Source organism: Patagioenas fasciata, chromosome 2 (genome assembly GCF_037038585.1).
Source record: "Patagioenas fasciata isolate bPatFas1 chromosome 2, bPatFas1.hap1, whole genome shotgun sequence".
NCBI classification, from domain to species: Eukaryota; Metazoa; Chordata; class Aves; order Columbiformes; family Columbidae; genus Patagioenas; species Patagioenas fasciata.
Window position 1 is genome coordinate 159,178,154 of NC_092521.1, and position 25,830 is coordinate 159,203,983.

At 38.2% G+C, this 25,830-nt stretch overlaps 1 protein-coding gene across 1 annotated transcript in view; it reads left to right on the top strand.

The window, feature by feature from the left end:
* PTPRN2 (protein tyrosine phosphatase receptor type N2) overlaps nt 1-25,830 on the top strand; it is a 651,416-nt gene that overhangs the window by 256,702 nt on the left and 368,884 nt on the right. Inside the window, 1 exon segment of the mRNA XM_065830742.2 lies at nt 17,250-17,336. Within this exon segment, the coding sequence (XP_065686814.1) occupies nt 17,250-17,336 (87 nt within the window).

Consider the following 25,830-nt stretch of genomic DNA (forward strand, 5'->3'; position numbering starts at 1 on the left):
CAAATACTACTATCTTTGTATGTTTTGCTTTTTCCTCCATAAAGCAATAGGTCATAGTTTCAACCCATCAGTTTTTATTAGCCACGATTTTTTGAAGCAGCGAAGCTTCATTTTTACAGCTGCAAGAGCAGGCTTTTGGTGAGAAAGGGAAGTAGTCCAATGTATTTGTACACTGGGGATAATAGCTTGAGTTCTTTTCACCTTCTGATCTGAAAATGGAACTGAAAAGATTATACTCGGTGGTGTAGTTGACAGATGTCAGGGGTGATCCATTCACTATTAGATTCTCAGGCTTCCGTGGCTTTGCGAGTGTGACCCAAGGAGATATTAAGACTGCTTCAGTGAACCCCTAAGATGCCAGCTTTTAATTGTGCCACAAAGCAAAGATAAACATTTCCATGTAATACTTGAAGAAAAGATTTGTGATAGTTTAAAGACTTGTCAAAACGGCAGTCTGATCGTCAATGGCAAGAACAATAGGTCACTCCTGCTGTGTTTGTTGAGTGACCTTTCAGATGGTTGGAGCAGTGCAATCCATACCAATCCATAATATCCATCAGCGCTAAGCTTCAGAATGAATTGACAGTTTCAGTGTAGAAAATTGTCCAGCAAATCCTCCACTGTGCTGCTTCAGCACTTTATTATGCTGAGAAACCAATCAAATTGGGTGATTTACTTTGTTTACTCTTTTCTCTTTAAAAAAAATGGTATTCTACCACTGTAGCAGTTGTGTGAAAAACACTTGTTTCTTTCTCAGTGTGACTGTTTTGAACTGTTTCTACTAATTTTAGCTCTGAAATTCTCAAGTAATATTATAGAAGTTATCTACAGGGTGTCATTTTCATTTCTATGCTTCTTGGGCCGTAGTTGTAAAATACCTCTCCATTATGGTGGGAATACATCAATGTGAGCTCCCAAATCAGTGAAGTCTTTGATTTTGGACCAAAGAACTCTTCCTGTTTTCGGAAGTTCTGGTTCTTCAAGTATGGAAAACTATTTTTAGTTGGAAATAATGCCAACACTCCCATTTGTCTGGCAGGATATACTCTAAGCTGAGGGCCAAGATGCCACAATCAAAATATTTAAATGATGTTTAGCCTCCTGAGTCCCCCATGTGGAAACCCAAAGCCTGGCTTTCCAGAACATGTAGCTCTTACCACCTTCAATAAAACTAAATGCAAGCTGCTGCATGCTCAGCATCTGAAATAGTCAAGCTGGTGTGCAGTTGCTTAAAGATGAGATAGGGTAGGCCTAAATGCACTAAGAAAAATCTTAATTTAACAGTAGGAAGTTCATCACTTTTCTCTGCTTATCATAGTCTTTTGAGCTTAGAAGTCAAGACGTGCTTTTCTGAAGCCATGCTTGGACACTCGGTGCAGAGGAACCTGTCCCATTTTGCAATTTATCAGCATGAATGCGCTTTGAGTTTTTTATATAAATAAAAGATCACAGACAGCTCATGGCAGCTCTGTTAGCTCGTGAGCCAACTTCTGGCAATGTTGTATTAGTCAATTCCTGGATCTTTCATGTTTTGTCATATGTTAACAATCAATTCCAGACTGTCTATTTACAATTATATAGGCTGTAAATCTGTTCACAACATGTTCACTTAATTGGATCATACATGCAATTCTATGCATTTAATTTAGGGTAACTGGCATTCTGCTCAGACGCTGCAAAAAAGCTGAAAATGGATCTTGTGTTCATAACATAAAATTGCTATGGAATATGATTAGTCTTACCCATTTAACGCACTGAAGAGTTAGGTTAATTCCAAATGCTTGATATTCTTTTTCCACTTTTACAAAGGTGATAAATGATACTGCTCTGCGTATAATGATTACTTTCTGTAGGATGGTGTTCAGGTTAGGACCCTGAAGCTGGGTTGTACAGAACTCTTGGTTTATTCCCCAGGTTTTCTGTTTTTCTAGGCAAGTCATTAAAGCATTATATTTTTCTTATCTTCATTATTTGTTTCCCCTATCAGGTTAAAATATTTAGTGCATTTTAATTGCATTTTAAGATACATTTAAAATAAATAGGAGAAAATTAATCACAATATCTATGGCAATGAAACAGAGCTGATGGGTTTTATTGTTCCTTGTTACTGGAAGATATCTTGATATTTTTTAGAAACTGAGCTTTTTGTGTTCCATGAGGCTTTTCAGCTCCCTTTTAGAAAATAATGAGAAAATGTTCTTGTCCTTTAACACATATACACAAACAGAAACACTGACTTTATCTTCTATGCTTATCTCAATGTCCTCTTTGAAATTGCTATTCTACCTAGTAGTGCATATTCTTCACTTAACTCTTACAACTAACTTAAAAAATAAAACCAATTATAAATTATAAACAATTACAATTATAAATACCTAAAACAGAAAAGCTCTTGATACTCATGTCTGCTAAAATCAACAAGGAACAGCATTGCTGACATTAAAAAAAGGATTAAATGAAAGATTTTTGCCCTCACTTTGTCACTTTCCACAGCAATCTCCACCCTTGTATAAATAAGTTCTATGTCCATCATTGATTTTAATGCTGGAAGTTTTGCCTCTGATAACATAGCTTGACTTTCTACCTAAATAATACAGGTGGAAAATACTTGCTTATGAATTTATCCAGCAGAGACAATTCTGTCATTGTATCTCAACACCATAACTGGTGGAGAGATATAAATCTAGAATCTTCCTTGGCTGACTTTTCATGTGTAACTATTCACACTCCCTAGAGTTTTCTAGACATAAAATAATTTTTCCCTTTTTAATGCTTCAGATTCCTTGTGATATTTAGAAAATGACAGAGACCATATCCCTCATATTATTGCTTCAGTGTCTTAATTCTGATATTATATATTCCCATAGGAAAATGATATTTCATGCATCTTATTCTTGCACAAGAAAATAAAAGCAGCAGTTGCTGTAGCTTTGCCATAGAGAGGAATATCTACTGCATTTTTTTTCAATATGATAGTTCAGCTTTGAATATTCTGAATTTCTTCTTACCTGTTGTATGTGCAGAAATAAGATGATAGCCTGTTCTACTTCTGTTACCCTTAGGTTTTGAGCTTCCAAAATCGGTTGAAATACATTATCCCAGAATATGATTCTCACCTGCTAATGTTGATCACTTTACAAGTGAATAGTCCCTCCATCTTTCCTTTCTCTTCACTTCCCCAGTTATTTTCCTCTGCATTCTATCAGGACCATCTCTGCACTTCTAGCTCCAGAGGAACATCCAGAGCAAAATTTTGAATTGTTGTAGCTGGTGGCCAGCTGATCTATCACACTAGCAGCAGTAATGGCAAGGGATCACTCTGGTCGTTTGAACTGATGAAAGGCAATGGGTAATTGTAGAAGCATGCCTGGAGTACCCAGTAGTGCCACCAGGACTAGCTCACATTTATGTCTCTCTGCTCAGCTAAACAGATGTGGCCTTGTTTCCCAGAACATGCATTCCGATTTCTGTCCTTCCGTGCCTAGTGTGCCCCGTTAGTATCCCTTGTTTGGGTCTCACGTGCCAGCTCTTTGAGGAAAGCCACTGGTGCAGGTACCCATGACCTCTCCAGGTTCAGGTTCTCTGTTGTCTCCAGGCGGTGGACCTTTAATCGCTGAGGCTGCACATTACATATGGGCCCCTCATCATAAGAAAGACATTGAGGTACTAGAGAGAGTGCAGAGGAGGTGACGAAGCTGCTGAGGAGTCTAGAGCACATATTTGAGGATGGGCAGCTGAGGGAACTGGGGCTGTTCAGCCTGGAGAAAATGAGGCTGAGGGAAGACCTTATCATTTTCTACAACTACCTGAAAGGAGGTTGTAGCATGGAGGGGGTTGGTCTCTTCTCCCAAGTATCAAGTGATAGGACAAGAGGAAATGGCCTCAGGTTGCACCAGGGGAGGTTCAGATTGGGTGTTGGAAAAAAATACTTCCTGGAAAGGGTTGTGAGGCATTGGAACAGGCTGCCCAGGGCAGAGTTGGAGTCACCATCCCTGGAGGGGTTTAAAAGATGTTTAGATGAGGTTCTTAAGGACATGGTTTAGTGCTAGAGTTAGGTTATGGTTGGACTCAATGATCTTGAGAGTCTTTGCTAACCGAAATGATTCTATGAATCTATTCTGTTTCCCTGAACTGGGGATGGGGCTGGGCCTGGGAGCTGTGCTTTGTTTTCATAAACAAACAGTGGTTCACTAAAACCCTGAGATTCTGCACTAGCTCACGATACCATATGGTCAATACTTAAGAGTGCATCACAGTCGGTTTTTGGGGGAAATTACCATGTCGTTCATTACAAAGGGGTGATAAATTTTAAGCTTTTGAAATTACTGATAAGGAGAAAGTCAAAGATCAGGATTCCTGGGAATGCAGCAAACTGAACCATAATGCAGTCTATTATGTACCAGTACTCGTTCATCAGGGCTGTTCTATCCAGTCCTGGGAAACTCAGATATAAAAATGCCATCATTTAATTTTCACACCTGAAATTTTTTTGAATTTTTTAACCTCTAAAAATTAGAATGAAGTTATTTTAATCTCACTCTAAACCACTTTTATGCACACAAATACAATTTCGTAAGTAGAAAATCAGTGAGAACTAATTTGGAACACAGAGAATAATCAGATCTGAGAAAATATTTAAATTCAGATGTTCTGGCTTTCCACTGGCACTTGTTTGAAGAGGATATGCCACAATCTAAAGACTAGGTATAGAAATAAATTGAGAGTTTATTTCCTAAAAGTGCAACGATTACTTTTTATAAAAAGTCAGTTTTAAAAGCTTTGAAGTTTGTATCTCTTACAGAAATTTGTTTCTTCAACATCTTTCTTTTAACAATAGGTTGTTGGATGTCCCTTCTCATTTTAAATTTAAACCATTTGCATAATAAATTGGCCTGGGCTTTAAGCTGCCTTGAAGGAAGAGGAAAGATATGAAGGAAGGGAAAGAATGAAAAGTCAGAAATGCATCAAAATGTGTGTCCTGAGTCATCCTCAGTTATCCAGTTACTTGTATGAAGGAGTAATTTGAAATGAAGGAACAATTTTGCATTTTCGAGGCTTTTCTGCATCAGAGATTCAAGGTTCATGACAAGTGGACTCTAGTGCTGTTTCTAACATTCAGCTTAAAATGCATAAAGGGAATACTTTAGTGAGGTCCATTTCAGCCTCAGAAAGGAGGCCATCACAATTAGGGCACAGATTATTGCCATTATTTCCATGCTTCTGCTGGAGACAAAGCATCTGTATGAATTTGTTGCTATTAACACAGCTGGAGGGTAGTGCGTGTTTAAAGTAATGCAAGTACAAGCTGGCACAGTGTCACACTTCCATTATAACTCCAGAGAGTTCATCCTTCTCGACTTCTCTATCACTCTCGTGTTTCCATGATGCTGTTATCTCCTCTGACCTTCATAGCCTGGCCACTGCCATTGATTTTTACCAAGTGTCATCTGTGTTACAAATTGGTCTGGACTTGAATCTGTCTGTATTAAGAGGTTTAAATTCACACTTACTGGTGGTGGGAAAAGAGGGAAAAAATTACAGAAAGTGGGAATTTGCTGAGCTGTCAAAATGGAAGTAAGCTTAAATGGGTTTTATGGCTAATAAAGCCTTTGAGGAAACAAGCATAGAAAAAGGAAAATGCAGCCCAATGCAATAAAATTGCAGTGTCCTGAAAATGATTGCGATAACAGTGCTGTGAAGTCAAGCAGCTCTCAAACAATCCCATGAGTAGCTCTGTGCTCAGAAGTTATTTGGTTGCTCTCGTGAATCCTGTATAAATATGAACCATTTACAAAATTAATTATTATTCAAATTTGAGGTGCAGACTACATTCAAACCAAATTAAATCAATTTAGTGCTGAAATACATGATTTTTTTAAGTCTTTACTGGGTATGTGTGTTTCAAGATGTATAAAACTAAACTGAAACACAGAAAAAAGTCTCAAACTCAGCCAAGGCAGGCAGTTGTTATGTCATGGACTTAAAGCTTCAGTGCCCAGGACTTTCATTATAGGTTATCAGATGAGTTACTCTCAAGGACTCTTCCAGACAAGAGAAATAAATACAATTTTGATGTCTAAATGTTTTACTTTTTTTTTTAGGCTTGATAGGCTCAGAAAGAATTTAATGGCAACACTATAAATTACTTTGAAGTTAAAATGTTCCCAGTAGTCCTTGCTATGCCACTTACCTCCTCTGTGACCTGGAGCAAACCACTCTTAATGTCTCAGTTTCTTCTCCATAGTATGGAAAATATGTATCTCTCTTGTGATGATTAAGGCTTCCTTTGTGGCTAGAAAAGTGGGAGTTGAAGAAGGCTGGATTTAGTAGCTTTATACTGGTTGCCGACATGATGAGAATGGGAGAGTCATGTCACTGTGTTACTGTGTCTTCTCCAACATGCCACATGCTACCTGAGGTGGCCAGGGCACGCGCTCCTTCCATGAGGTGTTTGGAGATGCCACTATACACCTATTTTTTTCTCATCAGGCAAACGCCACATCTTCCCTCTGGATTGCAGGGTGCGTGGTTCAGGTGTTGGTGAGCACAGATAAATCAGGCAGGTTTGGTGAGTGACCTTTCAGGTCAGATAAGAGGTTGTTGTTGTGCTAGAAAGTGCCATGAAGCCAGTTCCCAGCACATAGGAATCAGTGGGAAGAGAGGAGGGAAAAATCTCATAAGGAACCTTGCTAAACCTATGCCTGTTTTTGTGATGCCATCAACAGCTCTTCCATAGTTCGGTTACTACTGGAGTTTGTACACAAGGAGTTTTACATCCTTCTATTTCATACTTCAGTAACTGAGTTTCCCATTGTGTTGCTTGTTAAAATACCTACTAATCTTGGCCAATAAAAAAAAGGGAAAATTAAACCGTGTCCTTAAAATAAAAGCTTTCCTAGTATTGTTCTCAGCTTCTCTGAGCTCTGGCCAACAAATCTGAAACCACATCAATGATATGCTACTATTCACATTTTAAATCTTGGTGATTTATATCTGAAGGCCACTGAGCCTCAGCCTCCAGGAGTCAGTACCAGGGACCCTCTCTCCTCCTTCCTGGCAGCACCACACCTGGAAGACCCTCAGGAGTGAATCCCTGATGAGATATACCAGGGTCTCATGGGAGAAAAGCTGCTGTTGCAGCAAAACCACAAGTAGTACCTGCCCTTCAAATCACCAGGAGATAAACGGGATGCTCTTCATACTGACTTTAAGGAGAGTGAGTCACAGAGCAAGGGCCAGGGTGTCACTGCAGATTAAGAACTGGTTATGAGATAGGAAAGATTCGTCATGAACTGCTGCTTCTCAGCATGTAGAGAGATTAGTGGTACCCCATGGGCATATTGTCTCTGTTAGGAAGAACTATGGAGGATTTAGAAAAATTCCAGATGGATTTAAATACATTGAGGGATTAAGGAGCACAATAGTAGATGAAATTCAGCTGGAATAAGTGTGACAAAATAGTAGACATTAAGAAAAATAGTCCTTGGGAAAAAAAAAAAAAGGAAAAAAGATATTTTTAAATCTCCTCATAGTCTGGGCTCTGAGACTGTGGAAAATTTTGAAGAAAAGATTTGCTGTGTATAGATATACCAAACCTACCCTTGGCATGGTGGTGCTTATTTTTGGACTTGAAAATTTAAAAGAAGGCGTGCAAATCCTGAACTAGGTGGCCCATTTCCCTGACATGTATTTCTAAACCACAGATGAGTCTATTACATATCACTGGGGTCAAGAGTTCAGCAGGAGATTTTTTAAAAAGATAGAGGTTTTTATAAGTAATGAGCATATACATAATCGCATTATCTGTTTGTAGAATTATACTATAATCTTATATATCTGGTTTTAGAAGGAATACTCTTGCTGCAGGGTGTAAGGGAGTGATTTCTGATTTCTGATCCGTTCTTTGCACAGGCTGCAGTGCAGTGGGTATGCGTGGAGGCAGAATGTGAGGCTGAGATTATCATCCCAGTCTGGAAGCACGAGGGTCACGTGTTTCATGCTGTTCATGTAAAGATAAAACGGCACCATTCTTATATCTGACTGGAGTCAGATACTGAAATAATATGGAATCTGGTCTTTTAATGTGTAATGTTCTCACTTATTTGATCAGGTGTCACTTGTACTCCTGGGATAGAATATGGATGTTCTGCTAGTTTTAGACCGGGCTTTGGGCAACTGTCTGAATACCAGCAGTTTCATAGCAACTCTCACACACTTTAAGTTTTTACTCTGGAAATTGAAGCCAATGTTGAATATTGTTACTGGACAAGTTTTTAACGTCTTTCTATCTTGATTTTTAGCTATGTGAACACAACAGTGTCCAAGACAAAAAACCAAACCAAACCAAACAAACAAAAAAAGGTTTCTGTCTGTTTTCCTGGGGTAGATTGCTTCTTAAAGAGGTGAATCTCAGCTGACCACTTGCCTTACCCTCCTTCAGAACTTTTCCAGGATTATCTTGGATCTCATTTCTTAGTTCTTATTTTTGGACTCTCCTGTATTTTCTGATGACTTAAGACAATCAGGCAGCAGCAGGTCTGAAGTGGTTTAAAATAACCTCCAGTTTTGTGCTGGTGGTTGACTGCAAATCTGGGGTTAGTATGTGCTGCTGGGGACATCCTCCCTTCAGCAATTGCTCTTCTCTCTCCTTCTTGATCCCAGCAGCAGGAACTGGAGGTTGCTTACTCCATCTTTATGTTTTCCTCTTGGCTGCTTTTAGCAGGCAGAGCCCTCACAGCTGGTGTTGCACCAACCCCTTGCCCATGGAGAGGCAGCGCTCAGGTCCCACAATTCAGGCTCCTCTGCTTCTTCTTGCTAAGCAATGCACTGAGAGTGGAGACACAGGGTGAAAGGAATCAGGCCTAATACTGGTCCATGAAGGTGGGTGGTTAAAAGTGCTGAAACTACTGTCACCTGTTCAAATAGACCTCCTCTGGTGGATTTGATCTTTTGTATTTGTTAGAGCAAATAATAAGCAAACTTCCTAGTGTATCTGTAAGTAATTTTAAAGAAGCTCTGAAGTATCTCCATACACCTCAGAGTCTCTTGCCTCAGCCTGAGCCCTGTCACCAGAACATACCCAGTATACCTGCTGTTTTTCAGGAGGATGGCAGCTTGTGCCAGAGCTGGCTGGGCTTCTCCTCCCCGCTTCCCGCTGGCAGGGAGTTTTCCTGCAGCCTGGTCCATGCCTCTGCTGCTGCCAAATGGTTTTACCAGCTGGAGAAACCTTGACTTCAACTTCATTCATCCTAAAGGTGTACTCTTTATTTGATTTTCTAAAGCATTCCATATGGTATTTCAGACCCATCTTTTTGAACTTTGAGGGTTTTTTTTTAGGTTTAGCTTTCTGTCTGCAGTACTAATAAGATTGTGCTGCATATTAAGGAAGTGATACGATTGCCCTGTCAATGAGAGGAAGCCAGTTTAATGTCAGTGCACAGAGACACTATTGGAAAATGACCAGGTGGCACTTTCTCAAATAATTATTTTAAACCGTGGAATGCATCTTTCTTAAAATTCTGTATTTGAAAAGACTAGAGGAAAGTATCTAAGATCAGTGCTAATAAAAGAAAATCTTCAGCGTGAAATATGCTCCTGTGTGTGCCTACTAAGTGAACAACTATTAAAAAAATTATAGTTATAAACACTCAAAATAAATGCAGTGGTAGGCAGGACCAACAGAATTATGTTTGTCAGCTCAAGACTCAGATCAGCTTCTAAAGTACCATCACTAGAAGACACTGATTTTTGGTGAACCCATCCAGGTGATTGTCAGACTAGGTCTTCTGATGGATTATTTTTGCTAACGTGTGAGTCTGTGGGGTAAGGACCCAACTGTGAAAGAATCTCACAGGTCTAAACCAACACATTCACCTGCAGGGCATAATCGGAGTGTACCCCTCCTTGTTTAATAAAAGTTAATTACCGAAATTAAATTCTTCAACAGATTTGGTCCATTCAGCTTCTGTTTTCAAGAGTGTTGGATATCTGTTTTGTTCTCTATGTGATTAATAACTTTTAGCTTTAAGGCACATCTCTAGGTTTTAAGCTGAAATGTGGTTGTTTCACAATTTAGGGTAAAAACCAAACTGCCTGATTTAGGTACCAAGCTTAGAGGTGTGGGATGCTGCACATCTTCCCTAAGTATGGGCATGTCATCCACTTCATTTGACATCACTGAGCTCCCAGAAACACAAGTGAATTCAAAACCTGCCTGGACACCTTCCTGTGTAACCTCATCTGGGTGTTCCTGCTGCAGCGGGGGGATTGGACTGGATCATCTTTCGAGGTCCCTTCCAATCCCTAACATTCTGTGTATCTGTGAAGACATACCCACAAACAGAGATTCAGGCACCTTCTTTCCTCCACTGATTAGAAGGGAGTTTGGGAGACTCCAGAAGATGACCCCAATGGCAAGGTATCTCTCTGTTCCACTGATATGTGCCGAACAAGTATGGATATTCTGGGATCCAGCGTGTCTAGAGCTTCTCTGCTGAAAGGCATTTGTGTAGTGTCTTCTACTTGTTACTGCCATGGTTAGAAGGTGAGGCAGAAGATGGAAGAGATCTTACTGAAGTTACTCAGAGCAGTTTTACATCCCACATCCTGGATAGCTCTCTACGTACCATTCCTGAGCCATAGCACTGTCCATCATCCTCTTGGTGGCCCAGCAGTTCACCTTCAGCAAGCATAAGAGCAACAGAGGAAAGCAGACAACATGCAAGAGATAATGTCTTGGTTTGCTGCACTCAGGAGGAAGGAAGATGCCTGGTCCAAACTTAGTTTTTGAGCATGTGTGCATTTTACAGTAGTAAACCCTGAAAGTGGTTTTAAAGTTAACAGTCTAAATAAAATATGCCTTAAACCCAAAAGTGTGCTGCATTCAGGTTCTGCCTTCCTCTGGTTGAGATGTGGATTCTATACTATAAAGCTGAAAACAAGTGTAGCTAAAATTTTGAACCTTCTCCCAAGGCGACAGGTGTAGAGATGCCACTGTGCTTGAGTTTGGGTAGCAAAAGAGAGGCTGAGTGTGAGAGTGGCACTTCCCCAGAAATTGTGCTTTCTAATATTGCCAGGGCTGTAGTGCACTCTTTCAGGCTTAAAAGAAATGCCTTGTAATTTTAGTGCAGTGCTCAGCACACTTGGAAAGAAGCAAACTGGCCTTCATTGCCTATGTCCCAGTTTAAGCAAATTTTAGGTGGATTGAACCCTACCTTACTTAAGATTTCACTGAGGATTAGACTGACACTGAGGTTAAAGGAGTGCAGTTCTCAAGTCAAGCCTATTTCTGTACTGTAGATTATTCTTCATTTTTGCAGAAAATGATTCAGTTGAACTAATCTGACAGGGCTGACTGGATGTCCATTACAGTGCTGCATTAAAATTGCTAAACAGGGTATTGGAAGGGCACTAGGTACAGTCTGGTAAAGACAATACATAATTTGAATGATGGCATTAGGGGAGCATTTCAGAGTTTGGTAAGTGGATTTCTGAAGACACTTGGCAATTGGGAGGAGGAAAAGCAAATGAGAGCAACTGCTTGTGAGACTGCCATAACCCCAGCATAACATTGAGCTACATGTTGCTCTCCTTGGGCTGGGAGCAGGCTTGGCAAATGTGAGCAATCAAGCCATCTGTATAACTGGATCAGATTTTTCACTACCAAAATGGATCAATTTATGGGATTGTTTTGACAGTCATGTTGGGAAATACAGAACATATAGTTTTCATCATTGTTTACTTCTGCTTTTCCTCTTGTTCCCTTTGACTTTGCTCACTGTCTTTTATTAGAGTTTGAGCTCCGTTTAGCTCAGCATGCAGAGCTGGTCATGCTGCCAGTGTTGCTCCCTGCAGAACTCCTCCTGTTCCTTCATTTACATGTTTCCTTCTTGTTCTTTAACCAGAAGGGGAAGCTTTGAGCCTTGAATGCATAAATCATTAGGTCCAGGTCAAAAATAGACAATCCATTATTCAAAGTGATTGTTTTCACTCATCAGATTTGTGGTTTGTCTTGGGAATTTCTTGGAAACATTCATTTGTAGCATTGTTTGGATAACTGCAGCATGAAGCTGAACTGCTCCTGAGGTCTGCATCCAATATTCACAGAATCACAGAATGTTAGGGATTGGAAGGGACCTCAAAAGCTCATCCAGTCCAATCCCCCCACCGGAGCAGGAACACCCAGCTGAGGTTACACAGGAAGGTGTCCAGGCGGGTTTGGGTGTCTGCAGAGAAGGAGACTCCACAACCTCCCTGGGCAGCTTGGGCCAGTGTTCTGTCACCCTCACTGTGAAGAAGTTTCTTCTCAAATTTAAGTGGAACCTCCTGTGTTCCAGTTTGAACCCATTACCCCTTGTCCTATCATTGGTTGTCACTGAGAAGAGCCTGGCTCCATCCTTGTAAACTCAGCAAATGAAAAGTGAAATCTTTATTAGACAACAGCGGAGGAAGATTATAATCCAATGTTCTATTACTTAAATTACCTCTGTAAGTGGATTGTTCTTTAAAGTATTTCTGTTTTCAGCTCCCTCACTGGGAGGGATTTAGATATTGGAAGATATGGAATATTATTTTCAGCAGGCAATCTAGTTTTCCTATATTCAATGTCCAGTACACTTTGTGAAAATGTCTTAACAAACAATTACATCAAGTCGGGCTTCCAAATCCGCTCCTGAGTATTTAAATGAATTACACTAATTTTCAGAAGTGCCTCGCAGCTCACATTAAAGTTAAAAGATATTTATTCCTGTACTTTAATTTTTAATTTATCTATAAATAAAGTAGCTTTGTAGCTTAGATCTACTGTGAGGGTTTTTTTTGTTTTATTTTTTGTTTGGGCTTTTTTTACAAAAAGCTCTTGGTGAAGTTATAAGGAGCTGATTGGTTAGTGATTTTTTAGCTCAGACAAGTACATATAGATTGGTCTATTTATTTTTCACATGTTTAAAGTGGATAGGGAAGTTTTCGTTGTTAAATCATGATGTTAAATCATGACATCAGAGTCTTGAACTGAAGTAGGAAGTCATTTCAGCTGAAGGGTAATGTAGTACTACCATAAAACATTGGCTATTTTTAGCAGAGATATGAGACATATGCTCCAGCAGGTATAACTGGCTTAGTGCAAGAGTTGTGCACTGAAAAGTGAGATTAAACAAAAGCAGCAGTGAAATATTTTGTAGATGACAATCTGACAGACTTTAAGACTATATATATATCTACATAAATTTGAAAGGAAATAATTATATTTTATTCCCCATTTATTTCTTCATTGTCATCAACCTTTCAAATGAAGTATATTCTACAAATAACGTGAGAAAGAGATTGGCATCTGAGTGAGACAGAATGCTTCTACTGGTTCAGTGGGGTGTGAATCTGTCAACTGAAAACTAATAATTCTGCTAGCGCTCACACATAGAGATGGCATTAGAAAATAAAGAAGTGGAAGAAAGTTAGTTATACATGAATTTTTTATAATTTCTGACTCTGTTTTCATCTTCCAAGCTGTAGAGAACTGGAAACCTAAAAAGGACCCCCAGAGATTTATTGTAAACTGTGGGATGTATCACATTTTTGTTGAGTTCCTGTTATCGTATCTTAGCACACTTAACTTGAAGGAAGATGCAAAAGAGGAATCTATAGCAAATGAAATGAGAGCACAGGTAGGAAACCCAAAGTAAGCACGATCTCAGTATCTCAGCTGGCAATAGCTGCATCATCTGCAAAAGGGTGCTATGCCAACAGTTTGTTCTTCGTAAGACCAAATTCTAGATCAAAGGTGATCAGAAACCTTCAAAATAACAAAATGGGGGGGTAAAATCAAGAAGGACTATTAAAGACACTGCAGGAACCATTAATCTTATTTTGCAGAAAAAGGGTTAGCCAGCCTCAAGGCAACTTGCAAAGCATAAATAGCATCCATGGGTAGGGCTTCTGTTGCTTTTGTTTTTTGTTTTTCTTTTTTTTTTTTTCCCCAGTATGTGCTTTGTATCTCTGAGGCCTGTGCAAGTTGTGTTTTCTTTTTTAAACGTTCACTGTTACTGGCGTACTGAAATATCTTATCACAGGTTCCCAAAAGAAAATGCATATGTGTTGGACCTGTATTGTAGCTTGTCTGGAAACCAATGGACCATAGCCCAGAGACTCACTCTGTGCCAGACAGCAAGGACTGTCACAAAAACAGGGGCCCCTCCCTCCTCCCCCACCATAAGGAGCTGAATTGACCATCTTGGCTATTCAAATAAAGTAATGACAACCCGATGCCCACCATTAGCTCTCTTCCAAGTCTTTGGCCTTGATAAAAGAGTTTCATAAGCAGTGTTGAGTCTAAAGAGTCTTCTTTCTACTGTTACGATTTGTCCCTGGAGTATCTCATTATTTGTACCTTATCTACTTTTGTAACACTTTCCTTTGAATTAATTTTGCAGTAGCTGAACCTTCACAATCACAGATGAATCATAGTCATAGAAGGAAAACAACAAACACCAAAAAACCACCAACCAACACTCCATAATATGGCAATTTCTTCCCATGTAGGACTGAATCAAGCAAGCATAGTACATGAAAGATTACAAATAGAAGCTGTTCCACAAGTACTGTGTGCTTGCAGTGGGGTCATGTGGGAGGACCACGAGCAGGAGGATAGGTGATATTTGCAAGTTGTCTTCTGGTAACAGTCCTTGTATAAAGCAGAAATCAGACGGGTGATCTGTGTGCACGGTGCTGTTGCAATGTAGTTTCTGTAACGCTGAGCTTGTGGGAATGGTGTATTTCCTGTGTGTAAACAAGGCTGAAGGCACTCGCTGTATGAACCGCGCAACACTAAACAAAAGCAAAGCAGAAATAGAGTGTGGAGAATGATGTTCTGCCATTTTTAGAGAAAGGTTTTCAATATTCAACTTTCCTACAATATGACTGTCACAGAACTGTAATAAACAGTACTAGTATGGATCAGCGCTAAGAAGTTGGAAAAATTGTTTTGGAAAACATCATGATATAAATTAATCATTCTTAATCTGAATCCTCAAATGTGATAGTGTCATCAATAACAGTACTGGTACCAAAGAGGATTATAGATAGCACTATGCCTTTTATATGTGCACAATTTCTGGTTCTCCACCTTTCCCGTGTAATTATGAATGGCAGTTTCTTAGCCTATGAAACGGTATGTGAGTTTGTGAATCTATGCGTTTTAGTTTGGTGTTGGATGAGGGTTACTAAGACTACTCCTGGATGCCTGGGCTTGCAAAAGAATGGCCTTCTAGCATTCTTCACCGACCATAGCATTCACATGCTCTGATTACATCCCCCCTTTACTTTTACTACATTGGATCGTAGCAACATACCTTGGTTTTGAAGTCAGAGAGTGCTTTTTCTGGGGAGGAGGGGTAAGCAGGGAGTAGGAGTTTGAGCCTTCACAAATTAGACTCCCTTGGTAAAAAAATGACAGCAATGTACGTAGCAGACTTTGCAGGTACCACTGCATAGACTTGCTGTTACAGTAAAAGCCCACTTGCTGACACCAATCATTTCCGTAAAATTTAAGCCAACATCTTTGGGAGAAAAGATTTAATTAACACATGAGCCCCTGAGTCACTATGACAATCTGCTTTCATAGTGGTGGGAATAATCACATTTCTACCCACTGTCAGCCCTTGAAATATAGGGGTTTTATGAATAATCTATGGTACATTTTTTCCTTACAGAAACAATCAGATTCTTTTGTTCCTTTCGCGCAAGAACATTTCTGTCTTAGACATCTAGAAAAACTCTAAATTTATCTGGTGCCTTGAGGGGCTACCTCTGCTTCTGTGACAGGAGGTCTCTTGAGCATTTTGGGTTAGTAGCATGAAGGGAGGCTGAGCGATTCCATCCTAATAGTGATCCACATGAGACACCCCATTATTTAAACAGAGGTGCCCTTAGGGCAGTGTATGCAGAACACAGTGCAATAAATAAATAAATAAACAATGCTCATTGCAGATAATAAATAAAATTGTGGCAATGATTATTACTGCGATGTAAAATTAGATTCAAAAATGTTCACTGTGAAGCAGAAATAATAACCTAGGTACAGAGCTCTGAAAAATCTTTTTTTCCTCTCTTAGTCCATTTGAAAAGATCATGTCTAACAGTACATGCTTTTTTGACACCTCCTTCTCCAACTTGTTATAAGTCCTTGAAGGAAAAAAAGAAGAATCTTTTTCCTCTGGTTTAGTCTCATCAAAGTTGTTTCTAATTTACTGTGGCATAAGTTAGGGAAGTATCAAGCTGGTAAGATTTAATTTTATGGTCTTTGTTGCTTTAAAACTGTTGAGAATATTTCTATAATCACAATTTAGACAGGGAATGTTATATCTCTTGTTCTCACTGGACATTGCTGGCTGCATCATTTCCTTATCTTTTTACTTATCTAATACTTTTGTATTTGATATCACAGTTCTGAAAACAACTAAACAAATAACGATCTGTTTATTAGAGACAGAATGTTTTTAATGCATCTTTAAAGTTATAACAACTCTAATAACCTGAAATTTTTGCAAATATAGATTTTGCATCTAGATAAGTGTTTTTTTAAATGACAGCAGTCCTCTTGTGTTAGGCTTGATTGCAACCTGTTTTCTAAATTAAAAAATGTAAATGCGGCATTGACAAAGGTTAAAAAGATTTAAAGTGGGTTCTGTCAGCAGTGCACGCACACACCAAGCTAAATCCCATGTATCTAATCAGTGTCCTCCGGACTCTGTGCCTTGCTCCATTGTTTACTTTCAAATCCGTAATAATTTTGTATCCTTTCACTGGATGAAGATTCATTTTTGAAACTAATGAATTTAAAAATATGCTTTTCCCTTGTCCATTTGATACTGAGCCTACAATGTGACTTTCATTGTTTGTTTCCCTCCTTGTCTCGTCAATTCTTTTTTTTTCTTTCTGTCCTTTTACTTTATTACAATTTTTATTGAGGACTGAGATGAACTGGTTGCTGCATCATGGGCCCATTACACTTCCTAACAATTCCATTTACACCTTATTGTTTGTCTTATTGCTGGAAAATTCAGGTGATTCATCATGCCTGAAGAAGCACCTGATCCCAATTCCCTTGATATCATGATCACTATGTGACAGGAATACAGTTAGTGGTGGCTTTCAGACTCTAAGAGGCCAAGGTGATAACTCTTTTGGGACTTTTAGCCTCTCAAGTATTGATGAGTTCCATTTTCGTAATGCTCTGTTTTCTTGCTCCCTTTCAACAGCCCCCTGAGTGTGGAAAAGGGCTTGGAGTTAATAAAAGAAGTGGCAGATCTCCTGAAACTGCAGATGAGTGCCTTCGATGATGTCAAGTACGTACACGGAATTTGCCCCTTCTTATTTTGTTGGATTTCTCATTATTTTTGAATAGTTTGTCTTACAAGGATATATCTGCTCTTTAATGACAAAATTAATGAGAGTGTGAGAGAGACGACAAAGAATGTTGTGATGATCTTTATACTGTCCCTGACACACAGGGGCAAATTATTTTGAAAAAAATTATGAAGACTGAAATTTTTGTATGCTTCCATAGGGAAAAATAGTCTGTTCAAAGCACTGTAAAAATATCACTAACCTGTTTGTATGCAAGGAAAGTCTCATGAAGGGTCATCATATCCCGTGTTGCTCAGGGGGAAAATTACATCGGAAATGGGTAAGAACTTGAGTCCTCGGCTTTGAGTCTGGCATGTGACACAGTAGGTCATGTAGCTTGGTCAGCTACTCATTTAACAAGTCACAGGGAGTTCAGCTATGTTGAATTACTGTTTTTCTTCATATGATTCATACTGATGAGTGCTCTGCATGTTAATCTCCTGAACTGGGAGGTTATGATTTCCCATGTCCGGTAAAAATGTTCAGATTGGGAATTTTATGAAATCATTTTGGTACGAAAATTTACTTCACATAGCTTAATTCTTCCTTTGTAAAACAGAAAACAAAAATAGTTTCATAGAAAAGTAATGGAGAAGAAGGGTCAGCTGTGGTAAGATTTTGACAGCTTGCTGGATAGAAGTCACATTTTGGTGCGCAGAAAATAGCTGTCTGGGTGGTGTCCAGTTCCTGCCTGTGTTTCATAGGGTTTGGGGCTGCTTATTTTGGCCCATGAGTCAGGTTGCTGAAGTGCAGCATCTTCCTCAGCCTTACATGTGCTGCCATCAGCATTTGTTTAACCTTCAGTTCCAGTGAATATAATTTGTCATTTAAAGCTGTGTTTTAAGCCATAGTCTGAAGATGCTTCATCTTTGGTGGAAGTGTTTGTTGTTATTCAGGAAAAAAAAAAAAAAAAAAAAAATCTACATTTTCTATTATTGTATATGTAGGGCTAAATAAACTATTGGTAAGAAAATATTCTTAGAAACCTGACAAATACCAGGGGTATTGGCTTTAGTTGTTCAGAAGGAAAATATTCCCACGTTTTGTTTGTTAACACAATCCTTTACATTGCTGAATGTCTTTTTGCTTGTATTTTATGAAATGCATTTTTTATGAAGATTGAGGTTTGAAATAAAAAAAAAAAGACAATATTACATGGTCTTCCTTGTAAACAGAATTTGCAACCTTGACTTTGAATACCAGCAGAAAAAGTCTGCTGCACTTTTAAAGTGGTAATCCCATGGAACGATTTCTCTGCTGGAATCATTAGATTCTGCTTCATTAACTTCATTCATTTACAGTACAAGAGCACTTTCAGCTACCTTTCTAATTGTTAGCATAAAGCCTTTTGGTTATTTTTTATTATTTGATAAATTTCAACAGCTTTGCAATTGGCAGGATGTAGATTCAGTCTCTAACAGAAAATATCCCTCCAGTGATACATTTTTTTAAATGTGCAACATTAGGAAAGCTCATCATTTTGTGTCTATTAATCTGCAGTCATAGGACTGTAGCAAAAGTATTAATACTTGTATTGTATGGTCGGTACTTTAAAAGTGTGTTAGGAGTTACAGTAACTCCAAACAGGACTGAGCATTCTGTCCGTTAGACAACATTTTTGTCAGTCTTTGCCTTTTTAAAAAAATATATAAGTCTGGGTAAGGTTATCCCAAATCTCAAGTTAGTGAAGAATTCATCCATAATACATTTTCTTAACAAAATGAGATACTTGGACTCAGGTTAAACCCATGAAATGCTAAAGATATGTGGAGCTGGCCAATAGCTATAGCCATAGTAGAAGCTTTTAAAAAAAGGCCTCACCAGGCAAAGGATTAACACTTTTTGGATTTGTTCTTTTGTTTTCACTGCACAACTGCCAATGGAAAACTGTATGAATGTGAAGGCTCTGGTTAGCTTCTGAGTGGCCTCATGGAGAGGGCTTTCATGAAAAAACCTGATGTCATGATTATTCCTAATCCAGCTTCGTCAACTTGGGAAATATGCTCTTAGTTGACATAAGGCATCATGAGTGATTTACATAATTTTGTTTCACTGGCAACTAAAAGTACTCTTTTTCTTAAGGATTCAGTAGTTTGGTTTTTTTGTTTGTTTGTGTTTGGTTGTTTTTAAATGGAGACATTTTGTAGAAAAAATTACCAATAAACCTGGGACCAAGGATTTTTAAAAGGGGTTGGAATGTAACATACTAGTCTACTTCAAACTCTGACCTGCATATTAGCTTGGTGTAAAATTTTCAGTTCTCTCTTTTCCATCCAGTAATTCTCAATGTAAGAAAGAAAGTAACAGCGTAGGCCTTGAATTTTTCAAACCATTGCAAAGATTTAAGAGTAAATACAAGTTAATGAGAAGCACAACGTTAATCACATTCAATAGGAATAGTGTGAGCACCGAGGAGAGGAACTGAGTGAGGAGTCCTTTAAGTTCTTTAAATTCTCAGTTAAGAGTTTCTTTTCCTTTTCTATGGAAAACACAATTTTAAAGGGACCGCTTCACAAATACGTTACTACCTTTAGTCAGTTGTCTGCAAATACCTTTCATTCTTCCCTGTATTTTTAGTTTTTTCCTCTGCTTTGGAGTTCGCTAAGTGAACGATTGCTTTTGCCAGGGATTCCTACCGATTCCTGTGTTAGTTCTTGATTAGTTGATGCACGGTAGTAATCAGTTTATCTTCTTTCCTTCACAATCCTGCCGACTTTAACCGATGGCCCGCGGTTTCCAGCGTAGCCTCGGGCTTGGCTCCCAGAGCGTTCAGTCCAGTTCTGCAGTTGGTTTGGTGTCAAGTTTGCATTGACATAAACTTTGCTCGCCCTGTGAAGCTGATGAGTGGGAATAGATTTGGGGAATTCATAATTAGAAACATTTCAACGTTGAAGAAAAAATCCAACATGTTAGCTGTCACTTTTGGATGCAGCTTGAATCTTTATGGAAGTAATAGTTATGCTTAATATGTTTTGTTAATGATTATGTAGCTGTCAAATAAATTCCATTATTTCTTATTACATCATTAGAGACCATTAAAAGGATATTAGCATGCTGATGTAATTATGCAAGCAGACGTAAAATGACTATAGTTATGATTTTATAATCTAATTATGGGTGTCCAATGCCCCTGGTGATTGATTGTTGGACTGCTATCATGGATTGAAGTCAGATGAGTAGTAGTGTTAGGAGGGTTGGTATTTATTTAACGAAATATAATTTTACTACACTGCAATCTACAACATTATCCTTCTTCATGTAACTACAATTCTTCACACCTTACAAAATAAACTTACAAACATGAAAGATTATCGGGAAGCATCCAAATATAATAAAAATACTAAAATCTCTAAGCTCAGCTGTGAGGGCAGTGGAAAGAACACTCAGAATCCATAGTCAAAGGCGTTGATTAGAAGATAAATGAATGATTTGGTTTCTGATGAGAATACAAATTATTTCTGAATTTTTTAAATGTTCTCATACTTGGGGAATTTACTGAGAACATTGTCAGGGGAACTTTTCAGCTTTAAGCTTAGCTGAATACCTTTGTATGGAGAGAAAACAGATTATTCTCATTTCATAGTACCTCAGACTGCATATCCCACCATTCTCAGCCTCCAGTTAGGAGTGAGATTTTCAGCTGAATATTACATTTTCTGATGGATACTGCAGTAGCACTGATTTTTTTTCTTTTCCTTCTTATTTCTCTCTTTAGCCTTATATGATTTGCCCTGTTGCCATTGAAAGTCTCTCACTTTAGTTGTCTCTTTTTTCCCCATTTTTTTCTACTGTGTTGACTTATTCCGCCCATTTATCATAGTGGGCATCTTTGTCATTTTTGTCTTCTGACTAAACTCAATACTCAAAGAACTGTCCTTTAGGACACGTGATAACTTGACCAACAAGCATGCGCATTTCCATATCTATTTTTTCAGTGCAAAGCCTGTAGCAGAGTACTCTATATGAATTCCATAAAATGACGTTAATCTTTATCTGCTGATGTTGTTTTGAAGTGTAAAACAATTGTCTGTATCAGCATATAATCTATATATATAATGTTGGGGATGAACAGGATACTTATGCCAGTTTTCAAATGCTAATATAAATAGATTTTTCAAGTTGAAAAAGCTGAAGCTGATTATGTAATACAATGTCCTGGATTGCAGAGCCATAAAATTTAACCAGTAGTCCCTTTTTCATGTTGGATCTATATCTTATATCCAGAGCTAAGTTAAAAGACCAGTCACTGATCTTTCAGAGCCTAAAGTGCAAACTCCCAGGCCTCAGGTTGGCTGTTCTGCTTTCACCTGACTTCTCTCCCTACCCACACTGTGGTTGAAGGTGGATTTGGTGTTTTACTTGAATAGTTTATTATACAAAAAATGAAAATTCAGGTTCATTGAAAATAGATATGGAAACCGTATGGAGGCTTCAGCTGAAAAATACATTTCAAAATTTGTAGCAGCCACAGCAGTGTGGTTTGACATTGTGAAAATAAAATACTGTAATTTTTAAAGTCAAAGTAATGACTAGATTCAAAATTTATCTAAGTTTGGCTTATAAGAAAAATACTTTTACTTTGGTCATAAGAACAAAAAATTCGGACTGAACTCAAGCCTTTTTTTTTTTCTTTTTCAGCTGACCAAATATATCAATCTTTTTATAAAGACTAATTATGATATATTCTTGAAATGTTTGCTCTTATCTACGTATTTTTCTACGGCCGTCTGTCTTATCCCATATGCAGGAAATAAAATGCTGAGTTAATGAGCAACTCTTCAATGCTTCATTTTATTCTCATTGTTCAATGTGTGGCTTCAGGATTCATTTATTGCACATTATTCAAATCCTGCTTTGAGGTCAGAAAACCCATTTCCTCTTGTTTTGTTTTGTTTTTTCCTATGGTGCTCTTCACTACGCTATCAAAATGCTTGACAAACATGAACTGATATACTTAACTCACATGAGATGTGGGGTATTAATAGGACCATAGAGAGCTGGAGTTCTGCATGAAGAGATTAATGTCAAAGCATTTGCTAATATGAAGTGTCCAGTCTGATGTCTCACAGTGTAGCTTATTCAGCCTCTTCTGTAAAGAACTTCACTTATTGAGAAAGAGATCCCATTGCTTTAAATTACCATTCTCAGTGTTCAGCAGTCCCAGAAGTCAGCTCTTGGTTTAGACAGTGGCACTTGGTCTGTAAGAACAAATTGCCTGAAATGACTTGGCTTCAAATGAACCGAGTCTGAATCTGAGGCAGAACTGAATGGTACCAGCAGAATTCAAAGCAGCGGTAGGATCTTTACATCCTTATAGTTCCGTACCTTATTTGCAACATACTTCCTAAAGTCTGATAAAAATGAAGTTGAGGCCCCTAAAAATATTGGTCTTCTCTACTACCATTCTTCCTTGGGTGTCAGGAATCCTACTGAAAAAAACATTTTGAAAAGAAAGACTGCATCTCTAGATACGAAGTCAAGGTTGTTTCTTCCTATTAAACTGTAGTATATCTTTAGTGTCAACTATGTTTTTTGCATAGTTTTATGTGAACAGTGATCTAACAAAAGCTTCAACTTGGAAGGCCTGAGGGCAGCAGCAAGCACATTCTTGCCATACTTCAAATCTCTGTTTTTGAGTAGTGGGTTTAGAGACATTTACCACCTCCTTTTCAAAGAAAAGGCCTTACACTCCAAATAACATCTACTATTATTCTTGTTCTTAGGAAGTGCTGAAACGTTTGGGCTGGAATAAATACAATTTGAAAAGCCAGCCAACCATCCCAGTGAAAAGAACTTAATCTGAGGAAGATATCTGAAAATCAAACCATGTGCTGAAAGTTTGGAGAAGCTTTAAATGCGTTCAAATCAGTGTTGGGCAGGCAGACTGATGAGTGGAACTCCCAGCCTCACCTATTATGAACGTGTGCATGGGTTGTAGGGTCCTAATCATGCTTTATAGGTTTTGTTCATTGTTTGTCATGTTATTTTTCTAACACCTGAAAAACTCAATCAGCCAGTTAATCATATTCAGTCATCCAGAACCTAAACACTGGAACAGTACTTGGTATTTTCACCTCATCATGCTGATGGATTATGACATGTGGTATATGTATGCTCTAAATGTGAACATCTCAGGAAATTATTGGTAGCTGGAGAGGCAGGATGGTGTGAGGGAGGATTATTTAACCACTGAGCAGTAGTGGGACAGATGGCACTGTGTCTGCAAACTTTTACCGTACAGATTCTTCATGATTCCTTTCTCCTTGATTCAGTATGATCAATCTTTTCTTGTGTTGTATGTTGAGCACCTGTGGATTAATATTCTTGCAAAGTTTTTTCCTAGATTGGCAGATTCTGGATTCTGCCATCTATGCCATTTAGATTGACTGAGAGGCATGTTCTAATACTGTGCTTATGAAAAACCATGTAGTCCACACTGCTCTCCTTAAGGTGCTGTAATATAAGATAGCAATAGATTGAATTTTTACTTCCATTCCATTCATTGTCCAGAAATTAAGCAACATTTTTATTTCAGTTTGAATTGTGCTATGCTCAGTCTCAACAAAAAAATATACCTTTCAAAAAAGTTGAGCAATATTTGTCATTTGTTCTTTGATTTTAAATAGCAAACCAACAGACTAAGGCTTTTTGGCATAATCTTGTTTAAAATGTTCTAAAAGCATAACTCAGAAATAATGGAATCACTTCTATTCAAACTTGACTTCTTCCACAGATTTAATGAGTCTGGAAAACAAATAGTCCGAAAAATGTACTGCTGTAACTCATTGCATGCAGGCTTTATAAGAAATTACATTGTGTTTTCTAGTACATGTTGTCTTATTTGAGAACTAATTTATAATACAAAGATGCATCAGTTTTTAAAGGAATGAGGATAAGGAAACGAAAATAAGGTGGAAGTTTCGACTATGCATTCCTTTACTTAAAAATGAATGATTTTTCAACCTTAGCATTACATTAGTCTTGTGGCTTTTTCCCCTGAGGTATAATATAGTTTGTGTGCTTTTCTTTAATAAATGTGCATATAGCCAAGATCATTTTGCCTTCTCCACTGTAACTTTCCTGCTAGAAAAATATGAAAATATATTAAAATAACAAGAAGGATTTTGGCCTGCAGCATTTTATGAATTCTAGGTGACAAAACAGAAAGACAGTAAAAATCTAGGGAGACTTATAAATAAAAATGTACAAAGTTTGACTTTCCATTACAACACTTTACCTCATTAAACCAGGAGATTTGCACCTTTGTAATCAAAAGCAGAATGAAACCGAGTGTTATGAATACATATCCGTGTACTCATAGGTCGCTACTCAATAGAAGGCTTTTACCGATAAGTGATCTTCTAAAGTTTACCTATTTTTAACTTCATATTTCTCTGCTGCCCATCCCTCTGTGTGACTGAGAATGCCATCGTATCCTTTTAGAAATAACATTACAGTTCATAACATTATAGGGTAGGCAGGATATACTCCTTTGTTTCAAGCAAGTCACTGACTGTGTGCCATTGCATTTAATTTATATAACATTTCACATGTATTAACAAGTAATAATTGCCATTCTACAGATGGGTAAATTGAAACTCAAGACAGTTTCCCTTAGATGGTACAGAACTTGGTGACAGATATGAGAATAGAGAGAACTGAGATTCTCACTCTTGAACTAAAGCTTGGTCCACAAATAGAATAACTAATATTAGAAATGTAAAAAGATTATCGTGTAGAGATTTGTTTAAAAGAATAGTCCCTTATAAGGAATACATAAAATTAATCTTATGTGTATGTCTTTCTTGAGCCTTCTGCCCTTGGCTACTTGATTTTCCTACATATGCAAACACACGCTTTTTTCCCCTCTGTCACCTGGATGGATGGGTTGCATGAATATCAGACCTGCTGTCCCAGCTGAAAAAAATAAATCATTCTTATGCACATTTTTTTTACACCCTAGCCAGTAAATATTGTATATCCAGGCCTACAAGCTGCACCATGACCTGCCTGTGGAAGGGTTTGTATTCCTGAGGAGCCATAAAGGCAGTTGGAGCAAATATACATCTGCAGGTGCAACCGAAAGAGGCCAATGAATTCCACTTGCAGAGCCTCCTTTGCAAAGCAAATGTCTCTCCCTCACAGCTGGCAGGGGAACCTCAAGACCAAATCTTTTAGTTGGTCTCCTCAGAGCTAAAGGAAAAGCCAACAGGTCCTTAAGCAAGCACGCAGGAGGGCTCTGCTTGTAGCACTCAGAGTTTTGTAACTTTTTGAATTGAGTCGGTCTCTGGTTGTGCTGCTTAATCCTCATCAAACAAGTTTGTGACCTACCCGGCTCCTATCAAAGCTGAACCTTTACCTCTGCAAAAGTCTAAACAGGAGTCATGTTCTTCATTAATTATTAAACGTGACTTGTGCAAACTCAGCATAAGG